Source organism: Chanodichthys erythropterus, chromosome 11 (genome assembly GCF_024489055.1).
Source record: "Chanodichthys erythropterus isolate Z2021 chromosome 11, ASM2448905v1, whole genome shotgun sequence".
NCBI classification, from domain to species: domain Eukaryota; kingdom Metazoa; phylum Chordata; class Actinopteri; order Cypriniformes; family Xenocyprididae; genus Chanodichthys; species Chanodichthys erythropterus.
The window spans coordinates 11505080-11529824 of record NC_090231.1 but is presented as its reverse complement, the minus strand read 5'-3'; the positions used below and the strand labels follow the sequence as shown (position 1 = coordinate 11529824).

At 36.2% G+C, this 24745-nt stretch overlaps 2 protein-coding genes and 1 non-coding gene across 6 annotated transcripts; 2 read left to right on the top strand and 1 right to left on the bottom strand.

Annotated features, from left to right (window-relative positions):
• Positions 1 to 6249: 6249 nt before the first annotated feature.
• On the bottom strand, positions 6250 to 15094 carry nat16 (N-acetyltransferase 16). Its single transcript, XM_067401432.1, has 4 exons — positions 15019 to 15094; positions 9651 to 9874; positions 6930 to 7154; positions 6250 to 6816 (listed from the first exon to the last, which is right to left on the bottom strand). Exons 2-4 carry the CDS (start codon positions 9864 to 9866, stop codon positions 6250 to 6252), a joined length of 1008 nt encoding a protein of 335 aa, XP_067257533.1. The 5' UTR covers positions 9867 to 9874; positions 15019 to 15094.
• Positions 15095 to 20015: 4921 nt separating this feature from the next.
• Positions 20016 to 20097, top strand: trnal-aag (transfer RNA leucine (anticodon AAG)). The gene has a single exon. It is a non-coding gene; the product is annotated as a tRNA-Leu (tRNA).
• A 293-nt stretch (positions 20098 to 20390) lies between these two features.
• Positions 20391 to 24344, top strand: snapc2 (small nuclear RNA activating complex, polypeptide 2). 4 transcript variants are annotated; one of them, XM_067400780.1, is made up of 5 exons: positions 20391 to 20560; positions 21990 to 22254; positions 22342 to 22515; positions 22857 to 23424; positions 23841 to 24344. In XM_067400780.1, the coding sequence occupies exons 2-5, from the start codon at positions 22039 to 22041 to the stop codon at positions 24167 to 24169; spliced, it is 1287 nt and encodes a 428-aa protein (XP_067256881.1). In that variant the 5' UTR covers positions 20391 to 20560; positions 21990 to 22038; the 3' UTR covers positions 24170 to 24344. The 4 variants fall into 4 exon arrangements, with proteins under 4 accessions (XP_067256881.1, XP_067256880.1, XP_067256882.1 ...); XM_067400779.1 differs by lacking the exon at positions 20391 to 20560 and adding an exon at positions 20639 to 20830 and having other exon boundaries at positions 23841 to 24343; XM_067400781.1 differs by lacking the exon at positions 20391 to 20560 and adding an exon at positions 20847 to 20877.
• Positions 24345 to 24745: the final 401 nt, after the last annotated feature.

The window sequence follows — 24745 nt, the reverse complement described above, 5'->3', positions numbered from 1 at the left end:
AAAGTAATACAAGAACACAACAAAAGGGTGACATTAACCAAGAGACTCAGAAAGACTGCAGTGTCACTGTTTGTTTTCAATCACATATTGCAGTCATAAAAACTGAGCTCAATGGAAAATATACAGAATTTCAACATTTGGGTTCTTGTCAAAGACTGTATTGATCTTATGGTTTGGGGCTTTTTTTAAATGGCAGAATATGGAAACATGACAGTTGTGTTTTCATGGGGTTCATCTGGATTTCTACTGCATTCAACATGTGATCTTTGGGATATTGTAAATAGGATTACTCATCACACTTGACAGCAGAGACAAAGCTCGGACCTTAGAGGTTATCTAGATTTTTACATAAATTTACATACTGTTCAATGTTAGAGGTCAACAAAAACTTACGTGCAGTAAATGTGTCCTATACATAATAAACATACACATTTCATTGTCATTTAATGTAACAATATATGATAGAGCACATTGACTAGTTTCATGGCCATTGGCATATCCGTCACTTTGTGTAAAGTTACTTCATACCATCTGCCTATAGTCACACTTTAATCTGCTTCTGGATCATCCTGGATGATCACTCTGGATCATCCATCCATTTACAATTTCCTACTAACATTCGTTGGTACATTTAACATTTAGTAAAGGCAAATTTAAACTCTTGTTATAATTAAATGAATTCAATTAAAAGAACAGGGGATGTAAGTTAAATGAATTAAATTAAAAGAATAGGGTATTAAATTAATTTTGCAAATAATTTCTTAATAACAAGTGTACCAGCCAGGATTAGTACTTGATTTAACATTGGTCTAGACCTGTAAATCTTTGTCATTAAAAAAAGAAAAAAATAAAAAAAAAGAAAAAACAAAAAAAAAATAAATAAATAAAAATAAAAATAACATAAAATAGCAAAAAAAAAAAAAAGAAAAAGAAAAAAATAATAATATATAATATACAGGTCACACATTATGACCTCTGCTTTAATGATTATTTGATTTAATGATGTTGATTTTAAGAAGTGACAGTTTCTAGATTTGGATACATTTCTAAATATTGTATATTAAAAATATTCAAGCTAAGTTATTTGTTAAGTGTACAAAGAAATAGGTATATAGAGATGCACACAATTACAATAAAATACCACAAGCAAAAAAGCGCAGAAAAAAATTATCAGTGATCAGATTTTTAAATTCTTTTATACAATTACCGAAGTATAAGCTATCATTTGTAAAAATGTATATCATGGCTAAAAAAAAGAAAAGAAAAGAAAGAAAAGAAAAGAAAAACAGGTTTACCCTTACCATTTTTAAATACCCTGCCTAAACTTCCACCGTTAATTTGTCCGTTGTCATCGATTCCAATTTGACATTTTCTAAATGTCATTTTATTAGTACAGGGTCGTTGTGCTCAGTGTAAATCTAGTCACATGCTCATTGTAAAGCCCGTCCCAACCCACTCACACAACATGCACATTTCAAAAACCTCTCATGGATTATAAGGTTTTTAAAAAATTACTGTATTTAAAATAGTTCTGCATCTCTCACAATCTCTGAAAAAAAGAAACAAGACAGGTAACAAAATACTAAAATACTTTTCCATTAGTTGTCACATCACTGCTTGAGAATAAGCAGTCATATTGGGTGATAAAAAAATCTTTAAAAAAAGGAAAACAATTATTATAATCAAAATGCCTTTATGGCATTAAAACTGTATTCACCCTCTTGATTGACAGTTGGCCATGAGTTCTTTTTTCTTTTATTTTTCTTTTGAGAAATCTTATCCATAAGCATTAGTTTCCCATCATATGTATATTCCAATTGCACAAACACACAAAACATGACACCCAGTTTGTATCTAGGGCTAATGGGAAGACTTGCGTGAAAACAAACTCAACAGCCACTGCTGCATCAAGAGAATGGATGACATGGACATTCAAACCACCACCTTCTTGAGGTCTGTAGAAATCATGGTCCCTGTTTTGCCGATAGTGGTAAATATGTCCATCAGCGGTTTCAGACAGGTACAGTGTGGTTTATTCAGACCATGGTCATTAAGTAGGAGCTTTATTACTTCTAAAGATCAAGTGAGGAGGAGCACACTAATAAAAATATCCATGAATTTAAAAACGGTATGCAGATAGGCCTACGCTCCTCGATTACAAAAAATATAGTGTGATCCACTGAATGACCATGACTGTTACAGCAACACACACTGATGTTTTATGAAGATCCCCACTGTGCTTTGGAATATCTACATATCTACAGTATAAAGTGCAGCACATCAGAACAGCTAGATGAATGGTCAATCCAATCGGAGTTGGATGATTCTGACATGGCATGAGATAAAATACAATTTGCATTGGGATCTAGTTGCATTTTACCTCCAAATACTGCATGAGATTTGTAGATTAAATGTAACAAAATAGCTTAGTGCACCACAGGTGAAAATACCTGTGTGATTTAGCCATTTCAGAAGCATCTGTGTATAGACACAGTATATGTTGTTTTTTTTTTCCTATGGAAAACAACAAAGGGAGAAGCAGAGTTGAAGCTCTGATAGTGCAAATCAGCAATTCAACTGATATCACCTGGATAAGGCTTTCAGTTAAGTTTTCAGTTTTGAATAGTGACTTGGAATAGAAACAAAATCTCCCTGGTGGTTTTCCTCTCGTTTTCGTTCACAAAACATACAATACACAGCTGATTCTAATACACGTAAAGCCCTTCAGAAACATCACAAAGCAGTCAGGAAAATGAAAAGCAAAAGACGCCGTTGTGAAATAAACAACAAACATAGGTACTGAGCAGCGTGGCAAAGGACAGTGCATTCGTATGACGAGGCTGGAAGCCTCGAGCCTTCTTATTTTAACCTCTCCTGCTCACTCTTTCCATGTGTCGAGCTGACGGGGATCAGGTGGAAGGTAAGGGAGTCTGGGGCGAACCCTTGTTCTACGCAAGATGACACTTTCGGTATCTACTTACTCCCTGAAACTCTAACTGGCCCACAGTCATACAGGATAACAAGTGCCTGTGTATACATTTGCTTTCGTATGCCTTAGCTTTAGTGCTGTCTAACAAAGCAGAGCTTGGGAAATACCGGATATCCTGGTTAGGGTGGTTTATCCTAAATAGTCAGTTTCCACTAATTGCGAACACGAAGCCTGATCACCTCTCTTTCCTAGAACATGCCCCTCCCTCCCCTCGTTGTTAACCATCTGCACAATACAAAATGAATGTTTACTCATTTTAAGAGTGGTAACGTGATCTGGATCACATGTCATCTCCTCGCCACCTATTCCTAGCATAGCCCTGGCTTCATCTCTCCATTCCAGAAAAAGAAAGTGAAAAGCCACTTTATAATTGAAAGAAATGGGTTTAAAGTTCACTCCATGCGTGCCAGCGAAACAAGGGGCAACGTATCCTTTACATCTCTTCACCATCAGGTGGTCACATGCCTCTAACCTTTTATAGTCTCACGGCCCTGACACCAGGGCCTGTGTAAAATATAGAGTTACAAGCTCCTGCACAATTCACAAATACTTGGAAAGGCAATTAGACAATAAAAGTGCTGAAAGAAAAAAACAACAACAAAAGAGAGAAAAATTCTTAAGTGATTACTGGATTACCAAATGTCTCGCAGATGACAAAAGAAAGTGACAGCTAAATATAGAGGCTAGTGACCGAACCCTCTACCGCTAAGGTAAACTGACATAATACATAACAATTAAATCTAAATTCACTGCACTATGTACAACAGAAAACACAAACATTTTGGGTCTTTAATCCATCGTGTCTAAATATGACGAGTGCTTTGGAGAGGAGAAAACGGCCAGTTAAAAATAGCATATCAAGGATGCTTGACTCTAACATCATTTGTAGCTTTTTAAAGGCCAATATACACTGTTTTGAGTTCAGCAAATGTAATTTCCATGGGAAACTGAAGCATTAATGTACCTTGTGCTTCTCAACTACATATATTTTGAAACTGAGTTTGACCATTTTCTCCGAAAGCACATAGCAGACATGAAGGATTTCAAGATTTCAGCCATGAAAGAATTTGAACAAAGATTCCCTTTCAAATCACCCCCAAACAAACATAGAAATGTATATATATGTACACCTATACAAATGCAATAAACTTTCATTTGAATTACAGTTAATAATCTTCAAAATGCCGTAACTTTCATAACCAAAAAGGCTGCCTGTATACTGACCGCAACACAAGTCCCACATGCAGCTGTCCAAATGGAGGAGAGGAGGCCTCCTTTTCGTCAGTGGATGTTGAGAGTTCATACAAGGATACAAAATAAGTCCACCAAGTCAAGTCAAGCCAGACACATTATTAGTAATAAGAGTAAAGAAATTCAGGGTTTTAGTTTAGTGGATACAGATTGAGCTTCAGATCTGTCTGAAAAACTGGGAGTGGACTCTGTGAGGACTTAAACTGTAAGTTATATTATATTATATTATATTTTTTTATATATATATTAAGATATAAATTAATAGAACTTTTGTTTCATTTAACCTTCCAATTAGTACCAGAAAATCAGCTGTTCGAGAAACAAACAGTGATGCATTTTCTAGTGCGGGCTGTGTTGTCTCTCATTCTGGCACAGTTCTTCAGGGAAAAAGCATGCTCCAGTCTGGGTCCGGGGCAAAGGAACTAAATATGGTTCTGAGGATGTCTGAAGGCTTTTTTTTTCTGTTTTTCTTTATCTGTGTTGGAAATATTTCACTTCACTTTCTTCCAAGACAAGAAGGAGATGATGTATCCTTATCCTTATCTGCCAAATGAATAAATGTAAATGATCTTCTGCATTAGTAAAAAGGAGCACTGGTGATTTCATCCATTCTTTTCCATCGGATAAATTGTGTATGTCTGTCAAAAAAAAATTGAGCGACTGTCACTTGTCTTGCTCAGGTTTCCAATTGTCCAGAATATGAGGTTTCGTTTTCCTGATTCCATGGGTGAATCACCTGAGTCCGACGAAGATATTCTTCTGTTCATTGGAGCACTGAATTTGGAGAATTTCCTTAAGATCACGTTTCTTCTGAATCATATGTATAATGTAACTACATAGCGATGTCTCCAATTAATTATAACTAAATGGTTTCATATGAACTATTTAAGAAAGAACATTTATTCAAACATTTATGTATATATACGGTATATATCCCTAGTTATATTTTCTGCATTTTTTATTTAAATGTGATCCAGTCAGTTTACATTTATTTTAGAAATAAAATATGAATAATAATAAAAAAAACAATTGTACGTCTCTTTCATTATTAGTTATTAATCATATCTACCTGAATGTATTTCTAGCAATATTCCTTCCAGTGTATTATTGAAATTGCACTTTGAATCTACAGTTAGGTACAAATACTGATAGAGCATAATGTTAGATTCAAGTACTTAAAGCAAAAACTTGAGACTGTAATCTAAACGTTCTTAGCCAGATATTTATAATTTGATACCGAGTTTAAAGCACTGCAAAGTACTTTTAGAGGAAATATTATTAAAGACAATTTTTTCGAGGACCATATCAGTCTGAGATTACATTTTTCCAACGTGGTAATGTTAGTCATTTCAGGTTAATTAAAACTGCCTCTAAAGACCATTTCGATTTGCATATGGGTAGCCTGTCATAAACTCCCTTTTAAAAAAGAAACGTTGTTGTTGTTGTTGTGGTGGTGTTTTTTCCCCTCTAAATACTCTAGCAGCTACAGTGCCACATTCTGAAAAAGCAACAGACTCTAAAGTGAGATCCCATTTTCTTTTTTTTATCATAAAGTGCCCTAAAGATTGTGCAGTTTTCTTTTCAACTCAGCATGAGTAAATATGCTTTCACTGTCAGCGATGCCAACAGAAATGAAAGGGCCTGGAACAATTTGGGTCCCTACTTATATATAATCTGGAACTGCTCCTTCTTTTCCAGTCCCTGTCCTGTCAGCGCCACTGTTTACAGTACTGCATATGGAAATAAATTAAGTAACCTAAACAAGCATCTACCACATTTATTCTAGTTTGTTCACTTACATGCATTTTATTTTAATTAATTAATTGCTGTTAAAATAAATTAAATCCTATGAGCGTGTTTTCATTAAGCGGAATAGAACTGAAGTTTTTTTTCTTTTTTTGTCCCTTTAAAGTAGATATTTTAGGTGCCATATTTGAAGGAGACGTTTCCTCTTATTTTGTAAGTTTGGTATCTAATTTTTAAGGGAAGGTGTTTCTGAGGCTCCTTGACTAAACGACATCCGACTCCACAACACACTGCTCTGTGTACTCTTTCACCAACTCGACTTTAAGGGTCTCCCTAAAGAAATCGGCCATCGGCTTCCACAGCGCAGGCTCCAGGAACACCTGGCACATGACGTAACCCTTCAGACTGCCAGTGTGGCACCTCAGGTGGCACAACAGCTGTTGGATGGCCAGCGTCAGGTCTTTACCAAACATGTCGATGTTGAGGTAGTACCAGTCATCACCGATTGGCACACGGAACGGGAAGGTGCACAAGCTGGCCATGGTTGGGCGTCTGGCATCATCAACCATCCAATCAATGTCCTTCTTCAGCAGGATGTCCATGTTGCTAGACAGAGGCTTGAAGGGCTGCCAATCTTGAACGATGGTGGCATTGGGAAGGACACCCTGCATTAGAACATCGTTTAAGAAGAGCTGGTGCACCTCTGCTGGCTCCAAACGGATTGGGATGTTTGTGGTGGTAAGACCCTCCCCTGCTATAGTGATATTAGGCCCAAGATCAGCAAGGCGTAATTTTAGGTCTTCAGCATGGAAGCGCACCAGGAGGATTCCCTTCACGTTTGAATTTGGTGATAGAATGGAGACAATGTGGCTTTAGCTGGTTTTATTCAAGATAAAACCTTACCTGAACAAAATGTTTGTATTTGAATGTAAATGGTTCTTACCTGTTTGGTGATGAGCCGGTATTTCTGGAAGTCTTTTGGTCCCAGTTGGTCATCTCTTGTCAATCTGCTGACTTTAACGTCAGGGTATCTGGACTTAACCAATTGAGAGCAAAACCGAAGAAGCACCCCTGCCACACCTTTCCCCCTCTCCTGTGGGGCAACACGAAGCCCTTCCACCAGCATGGTCTCGCCATCATCAATAACACACACTGACTCCAGCGCAATCTGGAAAATGTAGTTGCATAAAAAGCAGACCTAAGTTATATCTACGATAGAGGAAAGGGAGAGTTTAATATACTCACCTTCATTTTTTTCTAAACCTACATGACTTTCTTTCATTCATGGAGCACAAAAGGTATATTTTGAATAAAATATCTTGGTCAGTGTTTTCCAAATTGAATGGGGCTAGGTCTGTCAAGCTGTTTAATTTTCAGGTTCACTATGTAACTATTTTTGTTCAAAATGAACAGAATTTAAATCATGATTGTCTTACCCTATTTCACAATGGTAAGCCTATTATGAGTGTTTACATTTTAGACAGGGCAGGATGGTTTTCATCGCCCGTGACCAGGGGCGTAAATCGCAGGGGGGACGGGGGATCAGGACCCCCCCTCTCTGAGTGCTGTCCCCCCCAAAAATATAATTAAAAACCACTCCAAGTATTGTACATAAATATATACTTAAAATTATTGTGTAAGTAGTAAAGCAATACAAACGCAAACAGCCGTTTTAAGTTTAGAAACATTTTAAGTCACCCCTCTCGTGCCTCACAGTGGTTTGGTCCACCGCGCACGTCACACTTTTGTGTGTACAAGTCCGGCGGCGCCGGCGGTAGAGAGGAGAACAGTTCTTCAGACAGTAGTTAAGAGGAGCTCCAGTAAGTAGACTGTCAAGGCTGTTTTATTCAAAAACATCGGATGAAGTGGTTATTTTTGCTTTAATGCTGACGACGCTGAGTAATTAGTCATAAAATGATAACATGATTTTTTTTTTTTTTTTTTTTTCGTGAGTCTGCTATTTTAGCGATTATAATGTTACCTAGCTTGTTTGGTAGCTTGATTACTATAGCTTGTTGAATACTAAGTCACCCACATGAACAACAATTTACATTGTGATAAGAGTATGTGAATTGTAATAAGGCTAATTGATTTACTGTTGTGTGTTTGGTTTTGCTCCATGTGTATTCGTCATATTTTGGTTGCAAACAACTTAAAAATATTCCAATAAATAAATTATTTTGAATATTTTGGTCAATTTAGTCAGTTTTATTGAACCATTGAGAAACATTGCGCATAATGGCACAGTCTACATGATGCAATAATAATAGTACTAAGGTTTTCTTCTGTGTAACATTACATATATTCTTTATAAGTAACATTTTGGCTGTATTATATGTGTCCCCTTCAAAAATTGCGCTTGAGAAATTTTATGTTTATTGTCCCCCCCTACTGTCCGATTAAATTTACGCCCCTGCCCGTGACTGTGTCGTCATAATTCGTTAATAAGGAAAAGTTGCTCTGGCTACTTCGATGCGTGTATAGTGTGGGAGTGGCATAGGTTAGTCATCACAATGAGGAACAACATTTGATGTGCAGCACGCTAAATATCGAACCTCTGGGGGAATCACCCATTTAAGAAAAAAACTGAGTCTGATGAAGAGTCTGCTGGCAAAAAGAGAACATGATGACAGAGCGCATAAAATTTTTTAGCAGAGCTAAAGTACAATCAAAACAATGTTCTTCTGCAAAACTGCATGCAGTTTTGTTTTTTAACCGCTAGAGTACCAAAAGTTACACAGTGTACTTTTAAAAAAAACTGTATGGCTTCAGAAGACGGAATGTTTATGGACAGAAGTTTTTGAGTTGTAATTATCAACCTGTTGTCAACTTAACATAGAAACTTAAAGGTCTCCCAGCAGATTTCTTTCAAAATATATAATATATAACCTGACGAATAAAAGCCTTGAAAACCTGTGAAAGTAAAATAAATAAATATATAAACAAAAAATGATATAAACAAATATTATTTTTACAGTACAGTTGTATCATTACAATAGTGATATATTTAGGTAACACTTTACAGTAAGGTTCATTAGTTAAACATTAGTTAATGTATTAACTAACATGAGCTAACCATGAGCAATACATTTTTACTGTATTTACTAATCTTAATGTTAAAATGTTAATCTTAATGTAAAACTCTTAATGTTAGTTAATATAAATACAGTTGTTCATGGTTTGTTCATGTTAATTCACAGTGCATTCATGTTAACAAGATTTTAATAATGTATTAGTAAATGTTGAAATTAACATTAACAAAAATTAATAAATGCTTTAGAAGTGCAGTTCATTATTAGTTCATGTTAACTAATGTAGTTAACTAATGAACCTTATTGTAAAATATATTCTTTATTTTAATATAAATATAAAAATTATTTATAATTTATTATTCATAATTAACTCTAATTATAACATTTAATTATAAATTATTATACAAATTAGTCCAGCAGCTATTTTTTTTTTTTCATTTGAGATTAAATTTTAGTTATTGTATGCAGCCCTTCAATTCATTGAAAAAAAGAAAAAGAAAAAAAGGAAAGTTAAATAGGCTTGGAATGACATGGGGCTAGATAAAAGATTTTCATTTTGTTCAACTGTTCCTTTTTAGGAATGAGGTTGGAACATGCACTGCAAAAAAATCTCTCCATATCCACTTTCTTACCACTTTGCCTTGCTTGCGAGCCAAAATGACAGTGCGGTTGCTCTCTTGCAGCCACGCTTGATAGCGGGAGGGCAGATAGTCCAGGCCACCATAGATATCCTTGCTCATGGCCATGATGTCATCAAAGTCCTCTTCTGTCGCCACTGTAAACTGCAGGCCGGTCTGAGGAGGGGCCTCAGGGAGCTGAGAGCAAGGCAGGCCATTTTCAATCTTCATCCTTAGAGCTGTAGAAACAGTCAATCATGGGAAGAGATTTACAATCAGATTTCGACTTGAGCATCACGTTATGATCAGTGACCCAAAAAGAGGTTCCATGTGAACATACTGTGCCTTTGCTAATTTTTTTTGTTTCAAGAATGTCAAGATTGAACTTTACGAAACAATTTGTGCGAGGGTCCTTATCAGCTCAGTACAGTTCAAGGTTTGTGCTTCATGTCGCAGTGTTTATCCTCCCGTGCCAACACGCCAGCAGGTTGGCATCGATACCGGCAACTTGTATCCGTGCCCAAATGGGAGACAGCCGCCCATCGGCCAACGCACATACACAGACATGTCCACCTCCTATTGCCAGAACCCTTAATCCTTTTTTTAATTCTCACTGAGCAGCATTGCCCTGGTTCCCAGTGGAAAATAAACACATTTTTTGAAAGGACTTGGAAAATAATGGCGCGAGACGTCCAGGGGAAGGTGAAGCGGATGGGAAGGCAGATGTGTGCAGGCACGCATATATGGGTAGTGAGTGTCGGGGATTGAAAGGCAGAAAATCCGTGCAGTGTGAGCAACACTGCGAACAAGTCACAGAGCAAACATTGTTTGCACCCCCTTGGGCCCTTACCGGTTGAGAAAGCCCTGGTACTTTTCCATTGATGCACTACTGTAATGGGAAAACCCATCGAAAGCTTATTTGGGTTTGGCAAACATCTATTGGGCAGCACTTTTTGAGGCTGACAAAAACCATTCATTCATGGTTCACTAGCCAATTGCTATGCAATATTCGATTTCCTAATTTCCATGCGACTGTCTCTCTTAGTCTTTCATTTGCCCTTCAATTTGTAATGGGATATAGTTCACTTAAACTGGACAGATGTGTGATTTTCCATTGGGCCGAATCAATGTGTTTCCCTAGATTCCCTAAACCTAACTCATGCTCGGTCTATGTCTGGTAACCCTTATTAACCCCAAATTAATTTATCTCCGTAAGAGAACAAAATATCAAAACACCAATTAGCAAATTCCATCAGGTTAGTGGAATCTTTGAGGCTGCATAACGGGTCCGTTAATGAGTTCCAAACAATTGTGATTTTTTTTATTATTATTATTATTATTTAGTTCTTTTGAAGATTTAACTTAACTCATCTATGGACTTCAGCACCAATGTTTTATTAGTGTCTGTGAATATATAGATATTGGGCATGACATCTTTCAGTGAGATGTGTTATATAATTGCAAAAAGGTCCTTCTCTGCTGTTATATCACAGGGCTTGTCATCTCTCCATGGGATAGACTTTTAAATTTGCCTTAGGCAGAGTTAATTACAATTACATCACATTGAAGGAGAGGATGAATGTGAAACAGTATAACATCAAGAAGCAAAAACATGCTTGGATATAAAGTATGAAGTGAAGAAAACAACCACACTGTTGAGTAGATCACGAGGACCAGGCTGAGGAAGACTATGTAAATATAGTCAACTAAGCTCTATGTATGTTTTACAACTGACTGTTCCATGGAGTACTGGAATCTGACTGCACAGATAATAACACTTCTTCAGAGACACTGAGCAGAATATTTGAATCTGACCTTTGTTTTCAGTCGTTCATACCTTTATCCAAAGCTGCTTACATTGTATTCAGAGTATACATTTTATCAACTCATGCTTTCCCTGGGAACTATGACGTTGTTGTGGCTACCAGCATGCTACTGTGTGAGACATTTCACAGGCCCCAGTGCCGTGGTTATAGAGCTGGGTTGGTAATGTCAAAAGGTTCTAAGTTCAAACATTGCAAGGAGTGATTGGATGGGCTGTAGCAAAGTACTTAACCCTGGTTATTCCAGGGGGATTATCTGTTTAATAAATGTACTGTTCATTGCTTCGAATAAGTGTTAACTCCTGCTCTTACTTTCTATTGTGATACTGCAATGGTCAAGTGGACTCTCATGAGTTTATTGCAAACTACACAGTTGTATAGATAGATGCCCCTACAACCTTTATCAAAGACAATGATTTGATGCATACTAGTATGATGTAGTGTTCAACACTGCCAAATACTGGGCTTCTTTGAGCATCTAACAGGTTCAGTGAGATTGAGATTGTACCCATTATAGACTCATGATTTCACTACTACTGTATGTTTAGTACCTTTGTCAGTTTTAACAAGTCACACAACGAAAGCTGAAAATGAAAAAAGTCACATGTTTTGGACTAAGGTCCTTAATATGTTTTGCATCTCAACAGCATATTAATAAAATATATAAGTCATGGTATAGAAATGAACAAAAATACATGACTATTAATTACAGTTTTGTTTTCATTCATTAATCACAATTAGGTAAAATTTAAAAAATGTGTAAATGAATATTGGGTGAGGGAAAAAATGGAAGATATGTTCATGTAATTTATGAAAATTAAAATTCACTATCAAAGCCAAAAGGAGGTTGGCATACCGAGAAGGTCATAAGGACTCAAATGAAAGTGTTATTTACAAGGAACGTTACAGCATGTCTATGTTCTCTCTACAAGCTTATTGTAGCACATTTACATAATCTGAACAGATAAAATCCTATTCAAAGAAAGCCCTTTGCTTCAAATAAGAACATCATAGATTCATCTGAGCATCATACAAAATGAGAACAAAAAATATTATAATGGTATTTGGTAAACTATTCATCATCCATTCTCATGCATGCATATATGATAGCAATTAATTAATTTAATCTCTTCTGTCCTTCAAATTCCTGTATCCTTCTATGTCCTCTCCCCCTTCTGTTTCTTTCTTTATTCTGTAGCTTCCCCTCCCATCTATTTGTTTATATAAATTCATTCGACGAGATTATAGGAGCACAGAGGATAACCTTGAAAAATAGTGTCCCTTTCATAACATAGACATTTTAAATCCCTGCAAAACAATTCAATAAGAAAAATGTGTAATATATAGATTTAGAAATGAGTGTTAAATAGGAATCCGCCAATGCATGATGTACTAGAGACATACCCCTATTAAATAAGTTAAGTTATTTTTAAATACTCTCTTTTTCATGCAGTGTCATTTTGGCGTAATTGACATTTAAACTGTCTTAATCATAATATGGAGCACACATTTAGGTCAGTGGCAAGCTCTGTCCTGTCACATGGTGAACATGATAACAAACACAGCAAGCTCTGTATGAATACTTGAAGATAAAGTTGCATGACAGCATTCTGAGAATACAGAGAACCTAATTTAACAGAATAGTTCACCCAAAAACTAACATTTTGTCACAATTTATTCTCCCTCATGTCGTTCCTTAAATGTCCTTTTGTTCTGTGGAACACAACAGTAATTCAGAAGGATTTTCACACAGTTCATTTTTATACAATGCCAGTTCATAGTAACCAAATAGTGTCAAACTCCAAAAAAGAACTTAAAACAACCGTACTTATTACTCCTGCACTATATTCAGAGTCATTGGATTTATTTGTGCGAGGGACAGATTTTTTGGGGGGATTTTACTCCTTCAATCTCATTTTATCCTGCTTTTTTGAACTGGCGCATTACCCTGTGCAACGTACCAAGGTTAGGGGTTACCACACACAAAGCTCTCATATGACACAAGGCATATGAACTATTTTTATGGTAGGGTTTTGTCCTTTTTTGGAGCATGACACCCATGGTCACTATAAATGGATGGAAAACACCTGTGTAAAGATTCTTTAAATAAAAGTATTCATTACGTTCCATGGAAAAAATAACAACAATACAACATAATGCATTTGGAACAACATGAGGGTGAGTAAAGAATGACAGAATTTTCATTTGTGGGTGAATTATCACTTTATTCATCAGTCATTCTGACAACATTATAATGAACAAACACAATTTGCATGCTCGGAACATTAGATTCAGTCAAATTAAGACCATCAGGACCACATACCTCTCTTCTTCAAGGCACCGAAGTGTGTGTATGCAATGAACTTAAATCGTGCTCATTAAATGCAGTATTGCGGTATGTGGAGCAACATCAAAAACTAAAAGAAGTATCATAAAATGGGCCAAGCATGACACACTGGTACATGCCTTGCACCACTGCAGCAGATTGCCTGCACACCATGTCCATTAATAATAGGGCATGCCATATGTCTCTCCTACTTCTCGCGGTTATGTCATGTACACTGGAGGTATGGTGCGTCAGCATGGGCATTCACGTGCCAGTGGAAAATAACTATGATATGAGCCTGCCGACTTCACACCAGCAAGAACTACAAAACACGAACAGAAGGGCATAAGCACATTGCATCAGTTCATCAAAATTCAAGAATCGGCCTACATTTGACTGTAATGAACATGAACGTCGCGGATTTAGAATTAGTCAGCAATTAACATTTCTATAAATAGGCTATTATATAAATACGACAGATTTAATGATATATTTCACGAGTCACGACGGATGCATTCAGCATCTTTAAAGCCAAAGCCGTAACGTGTTCTCAGCAGCATCACTGCAATCCGAGCCCTATTGATTCGCCCCGCCCCCACTCGAAACACAAATTAATGCAATGATCTAACACAAAATCTTACTAATAGATCTGACTCTAATGGTGCAATACTTACCGTATACACATTCATATAACGTTTAGCTAGTTTAAAATAAATCGCCAGTAAATTCTAGTAGTAGTATAAATAAATATAGATTTTTTGTGCATAACGTTTTGACATGTCAAGCAGGGAGGCAATAGAATTCCTGTCCTCTATTTACGAAGCAGTTCTATTGTTACTATTATATTCGATAAAAATGTCCCTTTTCCACAAATACCGGCATCCGGCATAAATTGAAAAACGTCGCACGCAGAGAGACCAAACGAAAATAGGCTACTCGACATGAATGCCAACATATTACAAAAACCTATAATGGGGGGTTTCCGGCGAATTCTCTTTACATTTCATTCATTGCCTTGTCGGCTCTAATAAGTATTAATTTGGGCCGTGCAAAATGGCCGTGAGACTTGAAAAAGGGTGAGAAGGACAATACAGCAAACGCGTGATGCCCATGACAATTTGAAGACGTGAAAATCCAAGTACAATGATTGTTCGACCTCGTCGAGCCCTTGCCATGCATGGGCTGCGCGAGCAAAATCCTTTCTAGCGGACGCACAGTGGACCATCTCACTTACCTCTACGTCGTGCGTCGGACCCGTGAAGAATACAGAGGTCAGATTGACAGATGCTGAAGAGATGTGATGTTGCACTGCGGATAGATTAAAGGCTGAATTTTTAGGTAATGCCGGTTCAGACTTACAATATATGAAGTATGAGGTCACTGTGAAGCCCCTCCCAGAATTAACCATCCTCATCCCCATCCCCCAGTAAGAGGCAGAGAGGTATGCCAACCCCCTAAACCATCACCCAATCGCGATCGACCTCGCTCTTCTCTCTCCCTGTGCCTGCCTCAGTGCCTCTCTCTCTCTCTCTCTCTCTCTCTCTCTCTCTCTCTCTCTCTCTCTCTCTCTCTCTCTCACTCACTCACTCCCAATGCGTCCGAACAAGATGAGTGCTGCTGTTCTGTTGACTCAGTGCATGCTTTGCTCCCCTTGGTTTTTGCAACTTAAATAGATACTGTACATACACAGCTGAATTTGAGTAAATGTGCTTTGCATATACAAAAAAGCTGGTGCACAGGTGTTCGCATAAGTATCGAAATTGGTGACCTTTTTTTAGGCCAAGGACCCCATAGGCCGACAAAAAGAACCCCATGTTTTATAAATATAATACATACAGTATAAAACTAAGTGTTGCATTTACTGGCCTATAATAACATGCATATATCATATTAATATAGTTATAAACTTGCTTACATTGCAAAGAGATTGAAGTAGTCAAAATTGATGTAATTAGTCATATATTTGTCATATATTTGCGATTAATCACATCCAAAATAAAAAAAAGTTTGTGTTTACATAATATATGTGATATATGTGGGTGTACTGTGTATATTTATTATGTATATATACACTCAAACACATACACATATATATATATATATATATATATATATATATATATATATATATACACACCGCGTTCCAAATTATTATGCAAGTGACATATCAGTAAGATTTCAGTAGAATAAACATTCAGATTTTAGTTTTTCTAAGAAAATGTATGTTTGTTTATTTATCCATGTCTTTTTAGATAATTGGAATCAATCTCAGGAAACCCTACTTACAGGTTGTTCCACATTAAGCAAGTCACAGTTCTCATGCCATATTGAGAGGAAGAAAGATCTTTCTAAAGATGAAAAGCATGAAATGGTGCAATGTTGTGCAAAAGGCATGAAAACTAATATTTTGTGAAACTGAATGGAGATTATCAAATTATCATAAGATTTCTGAGTGATTAGAGCACAGCAGAACTCGGTCAGATAAAGGCTTATTAATGAAAGTTCCTGTCAAAAAAATTAATTGTATTAAATGGGCAGCTATAAAAAAAGCCAGTGTTGAGCAGAAAACAGGTATTTGAAGCTCCTGGTGTCTCTGGAGTCTCAAGATGCTCTCCATGCAGGCTGGCAGTTGTGCGTAAAGATGCATTTCAGCCATCACTAACCAAAGCTCACAAAGAGAAACATTTACACTGGGTGTAGAAATACATTTTCAAACAGTTTTATTGCTCTTTGCAGCATGGGATAGTGCATAGTGCATTGTATTTCAGAAGGCACTATCCTCCTTTTTATATCATAGCTCAAAATGGCCGGTTATGAACTTCACATATCTTGCAAAAGTCATTTTAATACCCTCAGAGACCCTAAAGGGACCTTCCATCTCATTTCCCAATATTCCAGCCCAAATCATCACCCACCAGCTCCTTGCTGATGCCACAGTCTTTAACGTGGTGGCCATTCACCAACCATCCAGAAATCCATCAGTTTAGACCATCTATTGTAGTACAGCATTAGTCAGTGAATAAAACTATTTAAAAAATAAGTCTTCATGTATTTCTACACCCACTGTTAATGTTTCTCTTTGTGAGGTTTGGTTAGTGGTGTCTAAAATGCATCTAAAGTGATTTATTTCCCTAATTCCATTCAAAAAGTGAAAAATATGTTCACGGAGTGAAAAAGGATTCAAACAGCATTGAACGGGAGAGCACGCTCATTGTTATGGTTCGTCTTAGCTTTTTAAAGTTTTCCAATTTATAAAGCACCCCCCGAAAAGGCACAAGGTGTGTATATTTGTATGCTGTTAGTTATATTGAGTATTTTGTGTGATTCATTGTGTGTGCAGAAAATGATGTGAAAGGAGAAATATGGATAAGACATTAATACGTATTTTTTGTACTTTGTTCAGCTCTTACGGTGATTTCTGAAGTTTAAAAGGCCATTTCATCATTGTTTAATGTTTAATAAAGCTTCAAGAAACTCAGCAGTAAAGTTTGGCCATCATTCGGACGGGGTCTGCTACAAAAAATGTGGGGGAGATTCACAAAGAGTGGACTGCAGCTGGAGTCAGTGCTTCAAGAACCACTACGCACAGACATATGCAAGACATGGGTTTCAGCTGTCGCATTCCTTGTGGCCAGCAAACTCGCCTGACCTTAACCCCATAGAAAATCTATGGGGTATTGTGAAGAGGAAGATGCGATATGCCAGACCCAACAATGCAGAAGAGCTGAAGGCCACTATCAGAGCAACCTGGGCTCTCATAACACCTGAGCAGTGCCACAGACTGATCGATTCCATGCCACGCTGCATTGCTGCAGTAATTCAGGCAAAAGGAGCCCCAACTAAGTATTGAGTGCTGTACATGCTCATACTTTTCATGTTCATACTTTTCAGTTGGCCAAGATTTCTAAAAATCCTTTCTTTGTATTGGTCATAAGTAATATTCTAATTTTCTAAGATACTGAATTTGGGATTTTCCTTAGTTGTCAGTTATAATCATCAAAATTAAAAGAAATAAACATTTGAAATATATCAGTCTGTGTGTAATAAATGAATACAATATACAAGTTTCACTTTTTAAATGGAATTGGTGAAATAAATGATGATGATATTCTAATTATATGACCAGCACATGTAGTTTATAATATATATATATATATATATATATATATATATATATATATATATATATATATATATATATATATATATATATATAAAATTTTGAATATATAATTTTTTTTTTGTTAAATATATACATGCACATGTGTATTTGTAGCCTATATACATAATAAATATATGCAGTACACACACATAGGCTATATGTGATCCTGGACCACAAAAACCAGTTATAAGTCGCACGGGTATAGTATTTGTAGTAGCCGACTATACATTGTATGGGTCAAAATTATAGATTTTGTATTTTGTAAATTTCCTAATGTAAATATATCAAAAATGTATTCATGTGAGCGGATATGCATTGCTAAGGACTTCATTTGGACAACTTTAAAGATGATTTTCTCAATATTTAGATTTTTTTGCACCCTCAGATTACAGTTTTTCAAATAATTGTATCTCACCCAAATATTGTCAAACCATACATCAATGGAAAGCTTATTTATTCAGCTTTAAAAAAATGCTGGTTTAAATATGGACAAACCCAGGGATTGGGTTGTTTTCACCCAGCCATTTTTTCAACCAATTTCAAGATTTCAACCCCTGCAGAGTCACATATTATGTAAAAAAAAAAAAAAATGTTAAACACGTTTTTTTTGCTTTTTTTTTGCAAAAATTCATAAAGGATAATTGATACCAAGAACCCATAAGTCATCCTGGTTTGATTTGAACTCTGACCTACTTTTTCATTTTGTTGAGACTGATGGAATTAGATGAGGGATTCTAAAGATCATCAACTGAATTAATTTCTGTAAATATAAGGCAGATTTCAGTAATTTAACATATCATTTTGTCAAAAGTGGGAGACAAATTCTCACGATTAAACAATAAAATAAACACAATAATATAATACAAATAAACTGTCGAAATAACAGTTAATTGAAAAGTATGTAATGAAAGCGAATTATGACTGAGGCTGTCAGTTCTTTCTAAACATAATTATCTTTATCATTATGTTCTTCCATTACAAAAAAATTAAGTTCATACGAAACTATACAGAAGATTCAAAAGGGATTCTCATTTCAGGAGTCGGGTCATATTCGAACAGCAGTGGTAAGTAAAATGAAAAAGCCTTCTGACGCAAATCCTCTTAAGGTTATAAAATAGCAAAATATGATGCGATATATTTAGATATACTGAATCAGATTTTTTTTTTTTTTAAACACTTTCATATTAATCTTTATTCTGTCTTTTTATGCAAGCATGACTGTTTGTCATAAAAATACAATTCTTAACCTGATATTCACCTTGTTTTGTCTCGTCTAAGGTGCACATAGCCCCAAGAAGGCTGCTCCGAATGCACCATATGTGGGAACTGGTTACATGAAACACGAGGACAATGGCCTTGAAGATGACAAGTCATTCTGATACAACAACTGTGTTTAGGTAATAGGTTTTTCCTTTTTACTCAATATTGTTTGTAAGTAAAAACTGAAATTAAATAAGAAAATTTTCATTCTCTCTTTTAAAATCAAACGTGTTTTATGAAATAATAAAATACAGGCATACGAAACCATTTCAATTGTTTTATCCAATCAATTACGGAAACCTCTTGGCATTTCTCACTTTTATCAGACAACCACAGTTGACGAAATAATGTTCACATCCACTAAAATCATGTCACGCAATCACCAGCAGAGGTCATAATCACCACAGAATTGATCTTCATGACAAACGTCTTTACCATTTTTATATGGTCTTACAGAGTCGTATTAAAATGTTTAGGATTTGCATCTATTTTTTCATATCTTGCGTTTATGCTCTGGCTATTAGACTTTGGTTTCAGCACCACCGTTTAAACAGCTCCATGTCACTGCGCAAAGTGCCTATCTATTGCTAATTTTCTGCGAGTTGTATTTTTGTCTGTGTATTTTCACATAATAGTACACTTTCAATGAACCAAACTCAGTTCAGATAAAGTGAACGAAAAGGGGAGCCAGTTGAAAGTGACCTCAGTGCTACTGGTATTCACAAAATATTATCATATTATCACATTCTTAATATGAATAAGAATTTTATCTTAAGTTACAAAACTGGTGGACGGCGATGCTTACAACAGGTAGCGTGGCCGAGCGGTCTAAGGCGCTGGATTAAGGCTCCAGTCTCTTCGGGGGCGTGGGTTCGAATCCCACCGCTGCCAATGATTTTGAATGTACGGTAATAATCAGGTGGATTTAGCTAGCTAACCGCAACCTTCATGTACATTTTCATAAACCATGTAAAGATCTCACGACAACTAGAGATGTTTGGAAGTCTACAAACGGGCGAAACTGTGGATATTTCATCCACGGATCTAAATAAATGACATTGTATCAGGCGGAAGTACTTTACCCTACTACTGATGTCAGATCTGAGTTGACGGAAATATCTATCACATCATACTGCATGCGGGGAAAACCCCCAGAATAAAATAAATAGATTTTAGGTTCCAAGTTTTGCTAAAATTGTATATTTCAGGTCTTTTTGTCACCATAACAGGAGTAGCCTATTAGAAAAACACCGAGTGTGATGGTATATTTAAAGAAGGCCTACTTAGTAGGTTATTTAAAACTACTGCAGTGAGAAATACATTTTCGTGTGAAAAGTTTGAGCGGTCTCTAGTGGTAAGTTTCACAAACGACAAGTGACGCAAGCTCTGGCTGTTTGCTGTTAAGGATAAACTGCTGTTAAGTGTAGTTAACTGCTGGTAACTACTGTTTTTTTCCCCATTACATTTGTAAAATCTATACTGTATAAAACATAAACGAGAACGTCATTTGCAATTGCTCTTATGCAAACGCATTTCAGCCTCGTGGTTTTTGAACCTTCTAGTGACTCGTAGTGAGATACGGGTACTACCGAATACCCGCTGGACTTGTGTTGTGACAAAGCTAGTAAGTTATCGAAGTTTCTAATGTGTTGACTGTCCATCTAGTTTATTGTAAGTAATTTTATTTGATGGTTACCGTACATTTCATTTGAAGTGAGTAAATAGTGCGCTGGTCAAGCGCTGCATAGACAGCTTACTTTGAAAATGTCATGTGGTGTGGAAGCTTAAGTGCCATTTAAATAATAAGCAGTGGCATTAGGAAAGCTCTTATGTTTCTCCACATTCAGGCACACTTTACAGAGATTGAGTTTGTTGTTAGTGGGGCATTGCTGTTTCATTTGTAACCTGTTTTGAGGTTCATACACATTCCTGTAACTCCCAAAACAACTGAACTTTATTTTTTACAGGTCCTTCCCATAGACACTACTAATCAAATGTGATTTGATTACTCATGGCTTCTATAACGTACTTAAAGTGCTCTATTTTCACGCACTAATTTTGTTCTTAATATACTAGAAATTCTTCTATAGTACTTCTTAAGATAATCTCAAGAACATGTAAGTGTACTCAACTGTGCTATTTTGAGACACCATTAAATATGAACTTAAATGTGCTTTTAATATACCATCTCTGTATTTAAAAAAATATATTTTGCTACCACTTGTAGTACACTATGGGTTCAAATGTACTATAAGTGGTATCTAAATACATTTTTTTAAGAGATAGTATATTAAAAGCACATTTTAGTTCATATTTAATGGTGTCTCAAAATAGCACAGTTGAGTACACTTACATGTTCTTAAGATGATCTTAAGAAGTACTAAAGAAGAATTTTTAGTATATTAAATACAAATTTGGTGCACGAAAATAGAGCACTTTAAGTATATTATAGAAATGTACTTTTTTTTCCCCCATCAAGGCCTTCATATTTAGGCGTCCAAACACTGAAGGTATCTTCACATGAATTTGAAATTGTCCTGTGACATCCTTTGACATGTGATAAATCTAAATTTAAATGTTGCTTGAGTCCACAAATACACCATACACATGATCAAGCGCTAACTTTCAATGAAGATAAAAGATGGACTTTGCTATAAAAACCACATCATAAGACTCCAATGATTAACACTTGTGGCTAGATTACTATAACATTTTGTGCTCCTGAACAAAGTTTAAGCTTTATGGATAGTTTTTAAATATGAACTTTTTTTTTTTTTATACAGCAGGCAATTTCAGGTTACATTGGACATATCTTTTATCTAATCGGCAACTATGAAACCTCCATTTCGTCAGCGAACTGAACCGTCACGCTTTCTACGTAAGAACGTTGAGGAAGACCAGACACTGAATGCCAACTCGTTCTGCAAAGGATGGGCTCGCAAAGATCTACAGAACTTTTTGCAAGCTTTGAAGCAGCAGTGGAATTTTGAATCAGAGTTAGATCTGACTAAGATTCAAAACAAAGTTCCTCAACGATCTCTCAAAGAGGTAATCTCATTGCCACCCCCCCAAAATATGACTAATGTGGATGAACATGCAAATGTCCATTGTAATGCAATTACTGCTTGGTTTCAGATTGAAGACCTGATAAGGTCCCTGAAGTCACGTATCCTGCAGAAGGTTTATCAACAGGTTCAAAATCAGAGGAGGGAGAATCGCAAGGCTAAAGTTCCCATTGAAATCTGGGCAGAGCTGGTACAAAAAATTTCCAGATCCCATGAGAAGACTATTTCCTCTGCCTTTTCCCAGGTCTGTATGTGACATTTCAATGTGGAAATACACCAGACACCACACCAAAATCATTCAATCATTTCTCAACCTTAGTCTGACTACATACAGCTTTATAGAGATGGTAGAAAAATAACAAATAGTGATGGATAATGTTTTGATTTGACGATAAATTTGTAATACCTTTGAACTACAATGACACAGACAGGTGTGTTACATTGATGCTTATACTTGCACCACAATTATCTAAGTTCAGCAATTGATTATTTAGAACTCTTATAACTATTATTTATGACTCAAATGCCTTTTATCACCAGAAAGCAAATAAAATGTTACATAATTGTTTTGTTCTCTGTCATTAGATGCTTGTGATTGCTGCCACAGAGCCCTGTGGCCTGATGCACTCTGAACCTCCACACCCCATCATCCAAACACCTGCTTTCTCCAGTCTTCACCCTGTTCAGTCCCCTAAAACCTGTTCTCAGATTTCCGCCTCAGGCATGAGCCCAAGTACCAGCATTTTCACTACCTCCACTGCATCTCTAATTCAGCCCAACTCTAATTCTAATGCTGTTGACCATATTAGCACATTTGATAATGCATCAAGCAGTTCACCTCTAGTGCCTAACACACCTGAAACACCAACATCCTCACAGATGACAGGAAGCCCAAGCCAGCTGCAATCAGAAGCTGAACCAACAGTGTCCAGTCCTGTTTCCACTGGTCCAGTGTCACCATCAGTTTCCTCAAATACGCACGATCCAGTTCAGTTTAAACTGTTGGATCATGATTACTTTGAGAATGCTGAACCAAGAATCGAACCAACAATCAAGCCAAGAATGCTGAAGTGTGTTATGAAGTTTGACAGGATTTATCAGTATTTGAGTAACATCGGCTCTACGACCGGCAATTTAGCCCTTACTTCTATGGGTATGTATCATACATTTTGCACATAATATTCTATTATAATGTTAAAAAAAAAAAAAAAAAAAAAAAATATACTCTTCATGGCCATTTTACACATTGTCCCAGGAATGTGGAAGTTAGATCAACTTAAACACATAGTTCACTCAATAAAAACAGTTTTGTCATCATTTATTTCATGCTGTTCCAAACCTGAATGACATTCTTTATTTTGTCTTTAAAAAGATTATGAGGATCAGTGTTGTTTTGGACCCCATTGACACTTTTTCTTTTAAGAAAAGTTACTCATGTGGGAACAACATGAGTGTGAATAAATAATGACAATTTTAATTTTGGGTGAACTAATCTATTTTACATGTGTGAAAAGATCTCTATTTTTTCTCATATTTTTGCACATTCCTGACATTCTGATATGTCCACAGAGAGCGCAGTGTTGTTGGATATGCTGATGAGTTTGCCTGAGGAGCTCCCCTTACTGGACTGCAAGGAACTTCAACATCACCTCCTCCAGTTACACTCAAAGCTTTCCAAAACTGCAATAATGCCAGCTTCTTCTTCAGACGTCCCCTATGCTAATGTAGCTGATTCTACTGCATTAACACATAAACTTAGGACTACCACTGGATCCTCCATTGAATCATCTGTCACAGAACCAGCAAAGGCCAAAGACTGGGCTACGGCTGGCACCTGTCCTCTCAATCCTTTGTTAGTTCCAGTATCCTTGCTGAAAAGACTGGATTCTGACAAATGATATGCTTGGGCTCAGCTGAATTCTGAAGGGGTTTAGCCTAAATGTTCTGTGTGAGTCTCATATTTCACTTTTCTTCAGTTTCAGATTTGCTTCTTTCTTTTGTTTGTGTATAAAGTATTCATATTGTTTCACTACACTTGAGTTGATTCTGTTAATGTTCATAAAAAATAAATCTAACATTGAATAAAGTGTCTACATCTTCACATTTTTGTGAATGTAAAACTTTATTTTGCAATTTGTATATTTTCAGTATTGTCACCAGTCCTGTTCTCTTGAGTTTCCATTTGTAAAAAAAAAAAAAAAAAAAAAAAATTCATTTTGAAATTTTAGCTAATAAAATTTGTCAGTTATTAAAGTTAACACAATACTATGGTGCATTACCTTTTAGAGTATCACTACACAGGTGTTATTTGGTTACACATTAACCCATCGGTGTCTTTGCAAAAACAGAGGTCTAAGTACATCAAGACAAGTGATGTTACCATTTGCAATGTATAATAATATGCTTATCAGTTTGTTTTTCCTGATTATCTGTTCCTCACACAACATGACGTATATATCTCACCATCCCTCACA

Coding starts and splice junctions, on each gene's coding strand:
- nat16 (XM_067401432.1), bottom strand. CDS start 9,866: ATGAAGATTGAAAATGGCCTGCCTTGCTCTCAGCTCCCTGAGGCCCCT. Junction 7,155..9,650: donor CTCGCAAGCAAGGCAAAGTG/GTAAGAAAGTGG, acceptor TACATTTTCCAG/ATTGCGCTGGAGTCAGTGTG. Junction 6,817..6,929: donor ACCGGCTCATCACCAAACAG/GTAAGAACCATT, acceptor TCAAACGTGAAG/GGAATCCTCCTGGTGCGCTT.
- snapc2 (XM_067400780.1), top strand. CDS start 22,039: ATGAAACCTCCATTTCGTCAGCGAACTGAACCGTCACGCTTTCTACGT. Junction 22,255..22,341: donor CTCAACGATCTCTCAAAGAG/GTAATCTCATTG, acceptor GCTTGGTTTCAG/ATTGAAGACCTGATAAGGTC. Junction 22,516..22,856: donor TTTCCTCTGCCTTTTCCCAG/GTCTGTATGTGA, acceptor CTCTGTCATTAG/ATGCTTGTGATTGCTGCCAC.